The sequence below is a fragment of the Ursus maritimus genome, unplaced genomic scaffold, assembly GCF_017311325.1.
Source record: "Ursus maritimus isolate PB19 unplaced genomic scaffold, ASM1731132v1 scaffold_36, whole genome shotgun sequence".
Lineage (NCBI taxonomy): Eukaryota > Metazoa > Chordata > Mammalia > Carnivora > Ursidae > Ursus > Ursus maritimus.
Window position 1 is genome coordinate 11,839,363 of NW_024426230.1, and position 15,308 is coordinate 11,854,670.

The window sequence follows — 15,308 nt, forward strand, 5'->3', positions numbered from 1 at the left end:
AGAAGACAGACAACAGACATGAGAGACACAGCGCAGAATTGTACAGGTGTTAACCGAGGAGCAGAGGAGAGAGTAACCAAGTTTTTATTATGAAATCGGGCATGCAATGCATTAGGGTGATGGTGTTTCACAATGGACAATGCTTTGTAAATTCAAATGTTATACTTACCAACTAACAAGTTCAAATAGGAAAAAAAAGAAAAGAAAAAAAGTCTATGAGAGATTCTATAAACATCTTTCAAAGTGTTCATTGTACTGGTGGCAGGTTATCCTAATCACTAAGTCACAAAATCTCCAGAGCTGTACTGTCCAAGATGGTAGGCAGAGCCATATTAAAATTAATTAAAAATTAACACTAAGTAAAAATAAAAATGTGGGTCCTTGGTGTACTAGCCACATTTTAAGTGTTGAGCAGCCACATGTGGTTAGTAGCAATCAAAAGGACCGTGCAGATATAGGACATTTCCTTCGTCATAGAAAGTTCTACTGGAGAATACTGCCTTAGAGTATGCCAAAACCAAAGAATATTGTCCTCAGAAGCAGCAGTTTCTCCATGTCTCCCTTACTGCCTGCAGGGTGAAATCCCCCTTCAATAAACGGAGAGTTATATCAGGCGTGTTAGTGTGTGTACTATGCAGCTTAGCAGTGCCGCCTCAGGTTTTGGCAAATGAAATTTGTGGTATAGACTCAGCATGTCCAAACTCTCTAAATACTTTACAGTGGATGGATCTCAATTCTAGATGTAAAGAATACAGTGATACCTACTCTTCATTTCACACCCTATTCTGCCCAAGTATTGATTTCCATCACGTGAGTCATAAAGACTGTTGCTTTATTTAATCACTTCTATTATTAATATATCCTCAGGTAAAAAGTATTTATGGGCTCCTCTGTTTGTTCATACTGTATCTCTGACATTCTTACAGTACTCGGTACACACTTTATCTTGACGGTGTAATTGATTCATATATTGTGCACTGGTTACAATGAACTCTTACAAATAACAGGCTGAATATGACTTTGGGAGTCTGTACAGATTATAAAAGGGAACTCAATGGATTGTTATTTATTGTGGCCTTGTTTGTACTGCTTGCTGACAGGTATGACTGGTTTAAAACTGCTATAGTTATTGGGTAAATAGCCTTTAAAGAATATTGTGACTTGGAAAGCAGTTCCAATGAATACTGAACTAAGAGGCACTGTGATGTGTTAGGAAGAACACGGGCATGCGTTAGACCAGGTTAAATGCCAAATGTGGCATGTTACTAGCTGTCGGATCTTGGGCAAACTGATCTAAGAGGTTTTTTTGTTTTGTTTTTGTAAAATGGAGACAACAGTAATTATTTTTCAAAGCTGTGAGGGATGAATGACAACCTATGCAAAGATTGCTGTACACAGCAGGTACACAGTAGGTACACAGTAAGTGTAGCTATATAATACAGCTACTAAACAGATCAGGGTAAAATTGAACAGACTTTGGATCAGAACAGATGAAGAGACAGAAATATTTTTGAAGAAAATGACCACTTACAAAATATAAGCACTGAAATGTGGAGAACACAATATACTGTTTAGTTTCGAGGAAGTTAAAGAATTTATCCACTCTTGATATTCCTAAAAAATATAACCTTATTAAAGTTTATAGCCTGGCCCAATAATCTTACTGCTTTGATACTTTAAAGGAATTGATTAGTGATTAAGATTAGCATGTATGCACCACCACTGGATGTCATAAAGGAAACAATATATATATTTTTTTTAAAGTAATCTCTATGCCTAACATGGGGCTTGAACTCATGACCCTGAGATCAAGACCCTGACTGAATGGGCCAGGCACCCCTAAAATTAAATAGCATAGGAATACAGGCAAAGTGGTTTCATTTTGAAAATATTCAAAAACTGCCATTATTGCAGACTTAGAACATATTAAAGTTTGTCATATTTTATATCCTTACAAATAGAGAAACTGGGTTTTGTGGATAATAAATAACAGAACTAGGATTTAAGTCCAGATCAGTCCGATTTCAAAGCCCATACTTCTCCCATAGCAACCTTAGCTATTAAGGAAAATTTTTTTTTTCATTGGGTGGAAAAGTAGTCTTTAAAATAAGAATCTAACATTTCTAATTTGTAAATATGACAGGTTGTAGGGCAATTTTCCTCAACAGCAAGAAGAGACTGAAAATATTTAGATTACATAGGTAATAGAATAGTAAATATAATACTCTGACTCTGAAGTCAAACTCTGGCTTTACGAAGAATCAGGCGACTGGGTAAGCTCCTGCCACCCCCCCCCCCCAATAGAACTGCCATGAAGATTAAATGAGAGAATGCATGTATAGCATTTACCACAGGGCCTAGCACTCAGTAATTGTTCAATTATTTTATTATTTTCACTACAAAAATTTTACATCTGAATGAATGTTCTATGTGGAAATTGAACCTAGTAATTATTGCCTCTTGGACAACAACACATAATAAGCCAAATTTTCAAGTTTCAAAATACTGAAAACAGTATATAATTTGGCTGCTTCTAATTTCAGGCTAGCCTAGTAATACATAAATATGACTAGGAATCTGTTTTAACAACGCAGCAAACAAATATATAGCTTCTGTTATACGCTGAAGGAAACTGATTACTGGCACTTACGAATAATATTTAGGATATATCCTGAGGAGCTATAATGTGTTCTTTCCGATCATTTCAAAGCCTGGGAAGGGGAGGAAACTTTAAAGTAACTTTTAAGGAAGGACACTAAGTTCAAGAGGTTACCTAAAGCAATGGTTAAATTTTGATGATTTATCCCATTTGAAGATTCAAAGAGATGATAGATCTGACCATCATATTACGATCCCATCTACATGTGGCAATACAGATTTTGTGAAGTAAGAGCAAAACTGAAATTAGAATGAAAAAGTCTTCCTCATCACTTTATCTCTTATGTTGATGGCATAGAAATATTTGAATCTAACTACTAATTTTCATTATTTAAATAGGAACCTATATGTAATCTAATGGAACCTAAAGGTAATTGGTCTGTATGTAGAGATATATGTATATTTATGTGTATATGTATATATATGCATAATAGAGTGCTAAAATTTCTATCTTAATTTGTAGAAAAACAAATCCAAAGGGAGGTATCCACTCAAAGTAACAGAATATTAGAGGTAATTCTAGATATACTACACAAAACCATTCAAAAATATTTGTGGCTGATGACAGTAAAAAAGGACATTAATACTAGAAAAAAATATGGGTGTATTTTCGATGTTGACATAGAGGAAGACAATTTAGTATTTACTGTATACTTTCAGCAAAATATGATCCTGTTTCTTGCTGCTGGCATTCTAGAATTTCTTTTATTAAAAAAAGAAAAAAGACTTGAATGTGATGTTAGGGAAAAATCTAGATTTAACAGTGTAGTCTGGTGAAGAAAAGGAGTAATTTCATTTTAAAGTTTAGAGTCAGAGGAGAGATGTTCATGAATATAAAAAAAGTTTAAAAAGGAGGTCACTGTAAAACTTTTGATATTTTCCACACACATGCCCGACAAAGATAAAGGATTTTTTTCCTGTAATTTTTTTTTAAATAAAGGACAAGAAAAATCTAATAATGGTTTAATGTAGTTATGGGAGATCAACAAAGTGTGACATCACAATATCTCCTTCAATGACCTTAGGGATAAAAATAATTTCCCTTAAGTATCAGTCTACTGTCACAGAGTCCATTTTGAGAAAATACAGTTATGAAATTTACGGATCAACTATGATACACCAAAAATGTTTTCATACTTATAATACTAAAAATTATCCAGAAGAATCTTCTCTTGGATTTCAATTCAAACAGTACATTAGTGTTAACCAGAAAGCACGTTTTAGATAATCTTGAACCAGGTTAAGTAAAAAGGTATTTTTCCACACTATTCCATTTAATAGGATTGTTTAGAAAAAACAGATTATATTCGTTATATGATCATACTGGCATTTCTTTAAAACTTAATTTCAAATTATTGCATTTGTTAGTACTATTTTATAAAAATGGAATATGCATAGAATCTAAAGTTGATTCTCAATTGCAATTTATGAATGCATTTCTTCAATGTGACAATTAAATTTTATCATTATGCTAAAAAGGAAAAATGAACCTAAAAAACTTCACACTATTATGTAACTTTTGCAAACCATAAGTCAGGTCCTTATTACTATTATGTGGTTATTTCACTTCTTTCTCCCACTTTGACTTATAACTTTAAAGGGAGTTCTATGTGTATGGAGTGGAGTTCTATATGTATGGAGTGGTTTATGATAGGATAATCAAAATCTGAGATGACTGGAAGAAAAAGTCTATAAAAAACCCCCAAAAATGTATTCAGTAATACTGGAACAAGTTATTTACAGATTAAAAATACCCTTTTAAAACTTAAGAGTGCATGTTTTTATAATGGTTTCTAAGGGCAAAGACAACTTAAAAAAATTCACTGAAAATAATTTGTAGCATAGTATTAAGTTTATGTTCAAATTCACATCTTCATTACTATTGAGATAATGAAATTTTAATACAGTAGTAAAATACATGAAAAATGAAGCCAACAGAACCGTGACTTTGTTGCTGTGTCCCAGAAAGTGAGAAGAGACTACTACTTCCCATAGTATATATCTAGCCAAATGGGCAGGATAATATCCACAACATGAGAACACTCAGAAGAGGAATATGAAATAGGACTCCAGCTGGTAAACAACTACAACATGAAAACTGATGGCTTTTATAAATTTAAGGGGGAAAGTTAATCTGAATATGGTCTTATTATCCATATTTTTCAGTTGTGAAGTTATGTGATATATGAAAGTGTTATTCATTCCTATTTTAATGTAGTCTGGTAGTTTTCAGATATTCTCTTACTTAAAAAATGAAATTCTCAGTTGTACTTAACTAGTTTTTATTTTGTTGTAATTTACTTTTTTAAGCATCAGCCTTAATGCCGAACTGAGTTATTTTAGATTGTTGATCCACTGAAGTGAATCTAAAGACTTTTTAATCTCCTTCTCTTTCAAAAGATTCAACATAGTCTATAGAATTTTCCTCTTTGCTTGGTCTTTTATATTAATTGGGAAAGGGCTCTAAGTTTTTTGGTAAGATTATTTTTATAATGGCCAATTACATGATGACAGGAATGGAAACTTTAATTTTATTAATTAAATCTTAATTGAGAATTAACCTTCCCCCCCCCAAATAAATTAGGCCAGAAAAGGACTACTATGCCTCTTAAACTTATAAAGAAAACTTACATATCATAAAGAGAATTTGAAGGTTTATTTTTTCCTGTTCCCTTGAATACTATTAAAATAGTTATCTTTGTATTTCAGGTGCCTAGTACAGTGCAAGGCACATAACAGAATAAATATCTGATGAGTTAAGATATCCAGTAACAACGCAACACATTACAAAATACAAAGACACACCATTTCAGCTCAGTAGTGCTACTGTTTTTTCATGCCGAGAAACAAAAAGAGTCAATACAACAAGGTGTAACTAATTACAACCAAGGGTTGCTTCTAATTATTAGTTATTTTTATCCCAGAACCAGGGTTAGTGTTTCATGCAGACCTGGGTTAGTAAGTATAATTCCAGAAGAAATTTAGTGACAATTTCTGAAATGTTTAGTATGAATGAGGGCAATGTTAAGTTTGCTTACTGTTTGAGTTACAAGCTTAGTGCTTGCTATTTTTTAAAAAAGGAAATGGGGGAAGAACAAAGGGTGTTTTGGTCGACACTTTGTCTTACCTTCAGATAAACAGAACTGATATTTAATGATCTAAAGAGGGAAAATAAAATAAATGAAACAATCATAAGGAGTGCAAAGTATCACAGAAAAGGAAGGCCATGAGTCATTTATTTTCTTACTGATTTTTTCAAAATTAGTTAATTGTAAAAATGCAGTACCCTCTTACAGTCTTTAAATATTATAATTTACTCTACCAAGCACTTCTAGATCTAGACAGTTAGTTATTTAACTTTATTTGTAAAATTAGAGATAAGGCAATATTCTTGGCCATAAGATTTGATCCTCTAAAGGTGAGAGAGAGGACGCGTGCTCAACTTGTGTTTCTTTTGCGGATACTTCGGTAACGATCCCCTGAAACACAATAGTCACTGGCCAGTAGCTCAGATAAAATGTGGTGTGTGTACTTTTATGAAGATTGTTGACTTCTAAAGGAACTGCATTTAGGTAAAAGAAAGTACAAATTAAATTTATATACATTTATTAAATGTATTTCAATGACTGGAATTTTACTCAAGCAAGTTTTCTATTATTTTAAGAGTTTAGAACAAAAGGGTATTGCATTTCAGGTTCCAGTAATGACAAGTAACTAATACTCGCTTTTAATCTTACCGGCATCAGATGGTAAATGATGGTAGGGAGCTGGAGAAAAAACCTGTGCTGCAAAATCTTCAAATGTCGTTGGTTCTAAATGGTGCTGGACAATTGTTTGCAGGTATCGTGCTCTCTCTTCATAGCTGATTTCCTTCAGTTAAGGATGTACTTAAATGCAGCTTACAGTGGAAAAGAACAGATCTTACCAAAAAGGACTACTCTGATTGCTAAGCCATTACTTCTTCATAAATGTAATTATTCACTACTCTGGCATATTTAAAAGTATGGGTTTTTAAAGAGCAAAAAATTTACAGTTTTTAACATAAGTTTACTCTTCAGGTGATACCACTATCCATGGTGGCTTAAGAGGGAGACATTTATTAGAAAACAACGAGACTACTACTAAACTGTTTGTTAGAAGAAAGAAAGGTAACCATTTACTTGAGAAAGGATTCAACTGCTATCAGGTCAGCCTAGGCTCATTTTATCCTGTTAAACTGGCTTCAATCTGCAGATTTACTCTGAAAAGCCACACAATAAATATTAGAATGCTGCTTAAAATACTGTCTGTAATTCTATATTTTTCATTTATAAAGACTTATTGTGAGAAATTCCTGCATATCTTCTTTTTCTAAAATCCTTGTATTTTCCCAACAATGGTTCTCATTTTGAATGGAAGACTACTGTTGCTGTAATCCTCGAATAACTCCATGTGGTTAAGATAAATACATAGTTGAATCTGTATGTCAGGAAAAAATATCTCGTCAATTATAACACTGAAACAAGCAGGAATATTTGCAAAGAGTCCACAGGACTCCTAAATACTGTCTAACAAAGCATCTACAGGGCACTGACACTGACAGAAAAATACTGTACTTCCCTTTCACCACATTTTCTTCTCTGATATTATTGACAAGCAACCAGTACCTTGAAGTGTTGTTGCTTTTGAACAACCCACTCCAGGCTTCCTGTTTCAGCAGGCCTGATTGTGCTGTTAGCACAGAGAGGGCGAGAAAGAGAGAGAATATTTCTGTTGTTCACGAAAGCAACTATGGAAATGGCTGTCAAAATGTAGAGCAGCAGGCAGTAACATACAATTATCAGGAAAAACTCACACGCTGACTTCATGTCGTATAGTTCCTGCACTGAGAAATCAGCTAGCCTTTCTTCTACAACTTTTAAAAGTTTTCCTGCTGTATCCGTGTGCTATGTTGACAGGCTTTACAGAAGACATTTATATAAGTATGAAGGCTAAGAAAAATTTGCCTGAGTTTTTTCCAAAACCCATTATATTTTCCCCAAAACTCTTTTTTTTAAAACTGCAATTCAATCACTGTAGCTCTTCAGTTCTAGAAATTATAGACTAAGCCTACAACCAGACCCAGAAAAAAATTTGTAAGGAAGATAATTTAAAGTGATAATTCAGTCGGAGCTAACACAGCCACAGTTACATTTGCAAAAGGGTATTAAGAAGAGGAAAAAAGCTGAGAGTTAAAGGTAAGACCATATTCATTAGGTACTTAGACTATGATGTCTTTTGCCCTCTAAATGGCTTGAGTATTCTATTCTCGATTTATAATTTATTTTATGCATTAAATACTGAAATCTGAATTCCAATTTCTTGCAAACCATTATTTTCAATTTTGTACACTGGGATTGAACTTTGAGGAATTCTTCTCAGGAGAAGATGCTATATTAAAATGATCAGTGGAAAGGATTTTATGGAAGAAACAAAGATATTTTTGAATGTTATCTTAGAAAAGTAACATAGCACACTTTAAAAAGAAGGTATATGGTTATAAGTGGAAGAGGATGAAACTGATGGTTCAATCTAAATAATACCACATATCTCACAACTTGTTGGAAAGTACTTTTTTCATTGGGGGAGATTCACAGCTGCCGAATTTTCTGCAGTTAATAGAGTCCTTTGATTCACAGCAGTGCCCCTTGTACAAAAAATACTGGCCTTTGTGTATTACCAGAAACTAATTTTCTATTTGGCTGAAAAGGGAAAAATGGGGTTATTGCTTCTCCCTCCTACAGAGCTTTTCATTATGCCTGATGCACTCAACTTCTAAGCTCTTCTGAGAAAAAAAATAACTGAAGAGGCAAGAGGTAGAAAAATGAGCTTGTTAGCACATTAGAAGTGAAGTATCTTGGTGGGCCCTAGAAATTCCCAGTGGTGTGTTAACTTATCACTCTATGCATGCTGGCACTGATAGTCTCCCAATTGATCACTCTCTTTTCGCACCAAAGGTGCTGCCAGGAAGCAAAGGCTGAAGGCCCACAGGAGAACAGTCTGCTATCAAAACAAGCTGTTTTTAAAAGTCTGCTTGAATGGGTAAAATGCTTCATGAAAAGTAGGGTGGAGACACCTACCTGCTTTTAAAATGCTCTACTTTCGGAGGGCCTATAAATGAATATTTTACTTTATCTTATTATATTTAGAGTTTACACAAAAAAATTAGGCAGACAGAAAGCAAATGTTAATATTTCTAAAGCCAGGAGGATATTTCCAGTGTAGTAAAATTTAATAAAGGAATGACTATCTACATAAAATACATTTGGAGTGTAATTCTACTTCACTATTACAAAACTCTGAAGAAACTCAAATATAAAGCTATACAAACTAAAATTATCCAGCTATATTTTTTGTATAAAAACGCAGGATGTATTTTTTTAATTACAAAAAAATCTTCATTAAGTAAAATGATGCTCTAAAACGATTTTTAAAAGTTCAAGGTGGCAGAGTCAGTGAAAACAATCAGTAATGGTTGAATTTAAATGAAAAACCGCAGCACTTATCACAAATTAGGCAGGCTAATGTCTCAAAGTTCCCTTTTGGGGGGGGGGTTTGTCTATGGTAACTCACCTTCTAAAAGCTAAATATTCTTTATAATTTTCCAAGTTTGATGTAGCCAAATAAGCAACAAACCAACCTAATCAAAGTAGTTACATTCCTCCCCTCCTTCTAGAAAACGTGTGTTAAAGAGACATAAGGAACTCTAACTACTTAAACCACAATTCTGAGTTCATAAACAGAATATTTTGTGACTGAGATGATAAAAATCAGTTAAAAACAGTGCTGTTAGCATCTGCAATGGTAACCATAATCCAAAGCGGTTAATTCCTATATCGCCTCATAATAGATCAGACACTTATTCCTTAAAAGGCAACTCTCTAGGGAAGAGTTATTAGTACCTATAAATTGAGTGGCATACACAAACTTGATCACTAGCAACAACAGGGCAGCTCAAACTATATTCCTACTGTGAGTGCATGTTGCCATGGGCATCGAAATTAAAACAACTGAAATGGGTGAGATGATAGGGAGTGGTAAAGAAATTCAAAGAAAAATTTAAAGTACAAGTCTAAGTTGAATTAAGGTTTTTGTTGTAAATTTAAAACAACTCAAGCCAAAACTAGCTAATAAAAGGCCATTTGATGAGGGAGACTTTTAGCTGGTAGGAATCTTTAATACAGAACTAGCCAATCAAAAGAAATAACACACAGGTGCTGCAATCACAGCAATATAATTATCCACTAATCCTCCTTCCTTCTACTTTCTGCAAAAGCAGAAAAGGGGGGGAAGGAACATTACCATTCTAAAAATAATAAAGGGAACTAAACATTTTTTCTAGTATAAATACTTTAAACCTAATCTGTGCTTCATTAATATTAACATTATTCATTTTAAGTAACTACTTTTGATTTTAAACTTACATACGAAATTATTTATGGCCCTCTGTCACTGTGTCAAGACCAGCTGTCAAGAAACTGGGGTGCAATTTCAGTCTGGTCCTGGAAAGAGATGCATGAATTCTCTGTGCTGCAGTTTATCTATACGTTAAACGGGGATACCACCACCTGGCTCCTATTTATGTAACAGGGATGAAGATAAAGGATATAAATATAGGGTAACCCAAAAGCCCGCCTACATTTGTGCTAAACATAGTTTTTCTGACTTTTGGTTCAAGTCTTTGTAAATAGCAGGTGCTGTCTCCCTGAGGGCAATTTTCAATGTCTGTTTAAGGAATATACCTGTATTCATGCCCAAGAACTCTGGTAATATTTGTTTGTGGTATCTACAGAGGGACTTTTGACTTATTCTGATGACAGAGAAAATGATTTCTCATGAGAAAAAGACAATATGAAGAAAAGCTACTACAGAAGGATAATTAGTACACTTTTCAATTTTACTAATGCATAGGGAGGATATAGAAAAGGTAGATTTGGTTTTAAAGAAGCAACAACCTTTCATTCTCCACAATAATTTTCTTAATAATCGAATGTAATTGTGAACTGCTTTTACTTAAAAGTGAGAAAGGGCGAAACCTTCAGTTTTATGATCATTAATTCCACGACATGCCCAGGTTTTATAAACATTTAGCTCAACTGTAATTTGTAACAAGTCTCAAAAAAAATGGAAGTGTGTGCCTGTGTGTACGTATAATGTTGTACATAGCAAGAATGAGTATGAAGTATTTTTCACAAAAAGGAAATATGAAAATTACAATTTTTTAAGTATATGTCTGAGACCTATCACTGCTTAATTAATTTCTTAAGTTCAGATTTAATGTTTTCTTTCCAAAACAAAAAAATATTGGCTCCTTTTTAAGTAAAGGCAAAGTATGAAGTGTTTATATCTATACTCAATATCATAGCCTCAGAGATTTAAGGCCCATTCTGAAATTCCTAAATTAGCACTTGCCTGCACTCAGATATTTCTGTGGCTTCTTTGCTGTTTTAACGCTTAGGGATTTTATCTCCCTTCTCTGTATGGGAGATTCCAAGAACAGTAATTGTAGGAAGAGGGAGGAGAGTTCTGGCTCCTGACTTAAAATCTGGAGAGCATTACTTACAATATTCACCAAGTTTGTAAGATGGTTGGTGGGAGTTTTCACATCACAGAACTCAACAAATGCCACAAAGCAGGCCTCCCCCTGCTCTCAGAGCCAGTTGTTAAACACCAAGTATGCCTTTTTCTTTGTGCTTGTTCTGCTAATAACCTAGTGGAGACACTACTGTCATAAGGGCAGAGACCATGTCCTTTTTATTTTTACACACCCAGCACTTAACACAAGGCCCAGAAGTATTCAATGACTATTTACAAATTATAGAAGGAATGAACAAAGCTGGCCTGACAGTTGATAAGGAGACTGTTATACAGACAACCTCCTTCCTTTAATCCCAATTTGGCTCTCCAGAAGCAAAACCCTTTGGGGCCAATATAGTTGGGACTCTGCTAAGACTGGATTTACAGATAGGTTGAATCCTCCTGTAAGAGTCTGGTTCTACCCTACCCTTGATCTTGCTGACCTTCTTTGGAAGAGGAAAAAGTGAATAAAACACCATGTATACATACATAAAGTATAATATTAAGAAAAAGAAAACTAATAAAAAAAATCCTAATTGCCTAAAAAATAAATCCTATAAATCTTGAAATTACAACCCATTACAATTTACAACTGAAATATTTTGCTCCACTGGTTGTGACAATTTTTTTAAATTTAAAGAAATCCTTAAAATTTCCATAAATTCTACAATGGTATGAGGCAAGATATTAATAAACTAATTCTATTCATTCAAGTGGCCATTGTAAAGAAAGGAGAAAGGGAAGAAACGTCGAGAAAATCTCTGTAGATAAAAATCAAATGAAGGGTAATTTCAAAACCATTTTAGGCAGATTTCTAAAACTGCTCTGGTACACTATAAGAATAGACTTGAAATACTCTTGAAATATAATATTTGGAAATTTAAACATTCAGGTTTTTTAAAAAGACTATATTGAGAGGGTTTACCCCAGGGCATCATTTATTGAGAATATTTTAGGACAGTCTGAACTAGAGGAAGGATACAACAATCATCTACCAACATTACTTACAGGAAACTTAGCAAAATCAGCAAAATGTTTATTCGGCAATAAGCCTTGCCTGGATGGGGAATACAAACAGAGATTTGCTCAGAAAAACAAAGCTGCTGATCTGTAGAGCTGGCACTAGAACCTTGGTCATTTAATAGTCCAGTGCTCTTTCTATATCCAATCTCAATGATTTCAGTTTTGTGTGGAGAAAAGGAAAGACATTTAGGCATTTTAGTTAGCTCAAGGATGGCCAACACAATGACTGTTAGCTTAAATTTGAAGGCTGCCATTTCTGAAAAATGTTTGTTTATATACTAAATACCATATATAATGCAGGAAAAATCCTAGGCATGCTGTAATAAAAATGAGAAAATAAACATTTGGCTTTTTAGTTCTAAAAGGCCTTGAAGTATCTTCCAATATTCTGAAGCAATGTCATTACACAGGATCTTAGAGAAATAATGAAAAATAAGAATTTTATTGAGATATATACATAGATATATTTTGTAAGTACATCTCAAGGATCACATGGCTATTATTAGCAGTAGTAAAGGGTCATATTTTCTTGAAATATACAGGGCAATTAAGTACCCCATGGCCTAGGCACTGCTCATCTATAGGATGAAAGTAAATTATACTTGCTTACGTTATAAAGCCAAGATCTGGTAAATCCATACTCCATTCCTTTCCTACAGTAGCTAATTTCTTTAAGACACATGCAGTGTAGCTCATATACAGTAAAAATTTCCTCTAAGTAAATGGAATGTATCTTGTTATTAATATTGTGTATTTGTATTACCTTAATAGAAATCTCTTTGAAAGTCTGCAACAGGTTATAACAAATCATTGTGTATGATTTTTATGATGCATTATACTAATGAAATTCTTTAGTAGTTGCTACTATCTACGCAATGAAGGAAAAGCTGTGATTTGTCAGAGTAGACAAAGCTGGGCTTTAATCCATCCTTTTAACCATAGTGCCAAGTCTATATTGTTTTCACTGCGTCTCAATTAGGAGACAGGCAGGACACCTGGTACTTCTTTATCTAAGTCCCATGGGCTGCCAGATGACTCAAAATCCATAACAGGTGCTAAGGCAGTGTGAGGATAGTCCTATTATTGAAAGCTGGAGTTGAATAAAATTTGGACCATATATAATTGCTCATAAATCAGTCAATTACTAAATGAAAACATTAAGTAAAAAGTTGATAAGCCCAATTCTACCAAAGTTCATGTAAATACATTTAAAAAGATTAACCTTAAATAAATAGGATTAAAAATTTAAACCTCCCTAAAGGTTCTGAAAAATCCTTCCTGATTTAATAATCCAATAATCACTGATGGTTTCTAAAAAGCACTAACATGATTATGAAATATGTATATTCCACTTTCATGAAAGTTGTATGAAGTAAAACATCTAAAAGAAAAACTGAGTTACCTAGATTTCAAATTTAATGAAGTTAAAATTTTAGATTCTCATTCTTGGTAAGATGTACTTGAAAATATTATCATTAAGTAATAACGAGACTTTCACAGTCAACAGACTGCTTCAGAATCACAAGTCTTAGTCTAAGACTTTAAAAAACATTGGGGGATAACTAGAAACATTTTGTATTGTTCCTTTGTGGAACAAAAATTTCAGTATGTTAAAGTTGAGGAAATGAATGTATGTGTTTGAACTAAACACTAAACTTGGATTCTCGTTAGAAGATTGCAAAAAGGAAAAAAATAAGTGAAATTTTACAGTGTACAATTACTTACGTGTTATCTCTACCTAAATGTGTACTAACTTAATTAAGATTTTGTTTAAATGCTATAATTATCAGGAGTACAGAAAAAGTGATTTATTATCATGGTAAGTAGTTACAAAGTACAACAAACTGTCATTTAAGACTGTGTCATAGAATCTATGATAAACAGTATATTGGCTTAAACTAATGCACTATATGCCCCGAGGGAATGATGGGCTTAGAGACTGGACTTTAACATCAAAATCTACCCATTAATCTTGACTTAAATATAATCTATTCTGCAGTAAAAGGAAGAATGGGCATTCAATGAATTACTGTTTTTGAAATACTGCACTGGTGCCCATTTACTAAAAGCATTTAAGGGGACATGAGGAGATGGACGACTGGTAAATTTTAGACTGTTACTATTTCACAAACATGTATTTGATTTTTCACCAACTTAGCAAGAGCATCCCTTTTTAAAAAATTATAAATTAAAGGACATGTTGCAGAAATGATAACATTGCAATATAATTTAGTCAACTTAGGTTCAGCTGAAATCATTTTCTATGGAAATACGCTGTAAGGTCAGGATCCTGGGGGCTGAAGTAAGCCGAAGTAGATCATTGTTTCTTTGCATCAGAACCACCAAATGCTTGATTAGACTGACCAGAAAAAATGGAAAGGCCAGCAGTAAGTGTTTATACAAATATCATGGCATACATTGCTTCATAAAAAGGGAAACAACCCTCATATTTTTAAATATACCCAAAACAGACTTCAAGGAGAGAGAGAGAGAGAGAACCACAAATGACTGAAATAGTCATCAGCTATTCATTTAAATGATAAATCCGGTATTTAACCCTAAGACTTGCTGACTAGTTTATCTACAGTGGATTATTTTAGCACTTGCGATTGTTATGCATAAGATTAATTTACATTTCTATATTAACGTAGCTTGTAGGTATTCAGATATTTGGGAATTCTAAAAAACACAGTATAAAGGAAATTAAGCCAAATTTGTGTTTAACTTTATCTGATACATGGATTGTGGTGGTTTTAATCCATTTTCCCTTATTTTAAATTAAAAAAAATTTTTTGTGAAGATTAAAAAAATACATTTTCATCTAAACATAAAAAATATCATAAAGCAAAACTGACTTTTGCTGTTATAATCTGGTGGGTTTAGAATAGATAATGGCATGTTAACAAGAAATTACTACAGGTGGGTGCTTAAATATATTTATTTGCTTTCTTTTTATAGTAGGTATGTGCTAAATAAAAGTCAACACTCCTATCAAGAGAGTAAGTAAATGTAGAAACATCAGTTCTACAACA

General features: G+C 33.4%; 1 protein-coding gene across 2 annotated transcripts in view; it reads right to left on the reverse strand.

The window, feature by feature from the left end:
* RALGAPA1 (Ral GTPase activating protein catalytic subunit alpha 1) overlaps positions 1–15,308 on the reverse strand; it is a 252,075-nt gene that overhangs the window by 3,084 nt on the left and 233,683 nt on the right. For both annotated transcript variants that reach the window (XM_040620839.1, XM_008694072.2), the window contains one exon: positions 6,396–6,520. In XM_040620839.1, the coding sequence (XP_040476773.1) occupies positions 6,396–6,520 (125 nt within the window). The remainder of the gene's footprint in view (positions 1–6,395; positions 6,521–15,308) is intronic.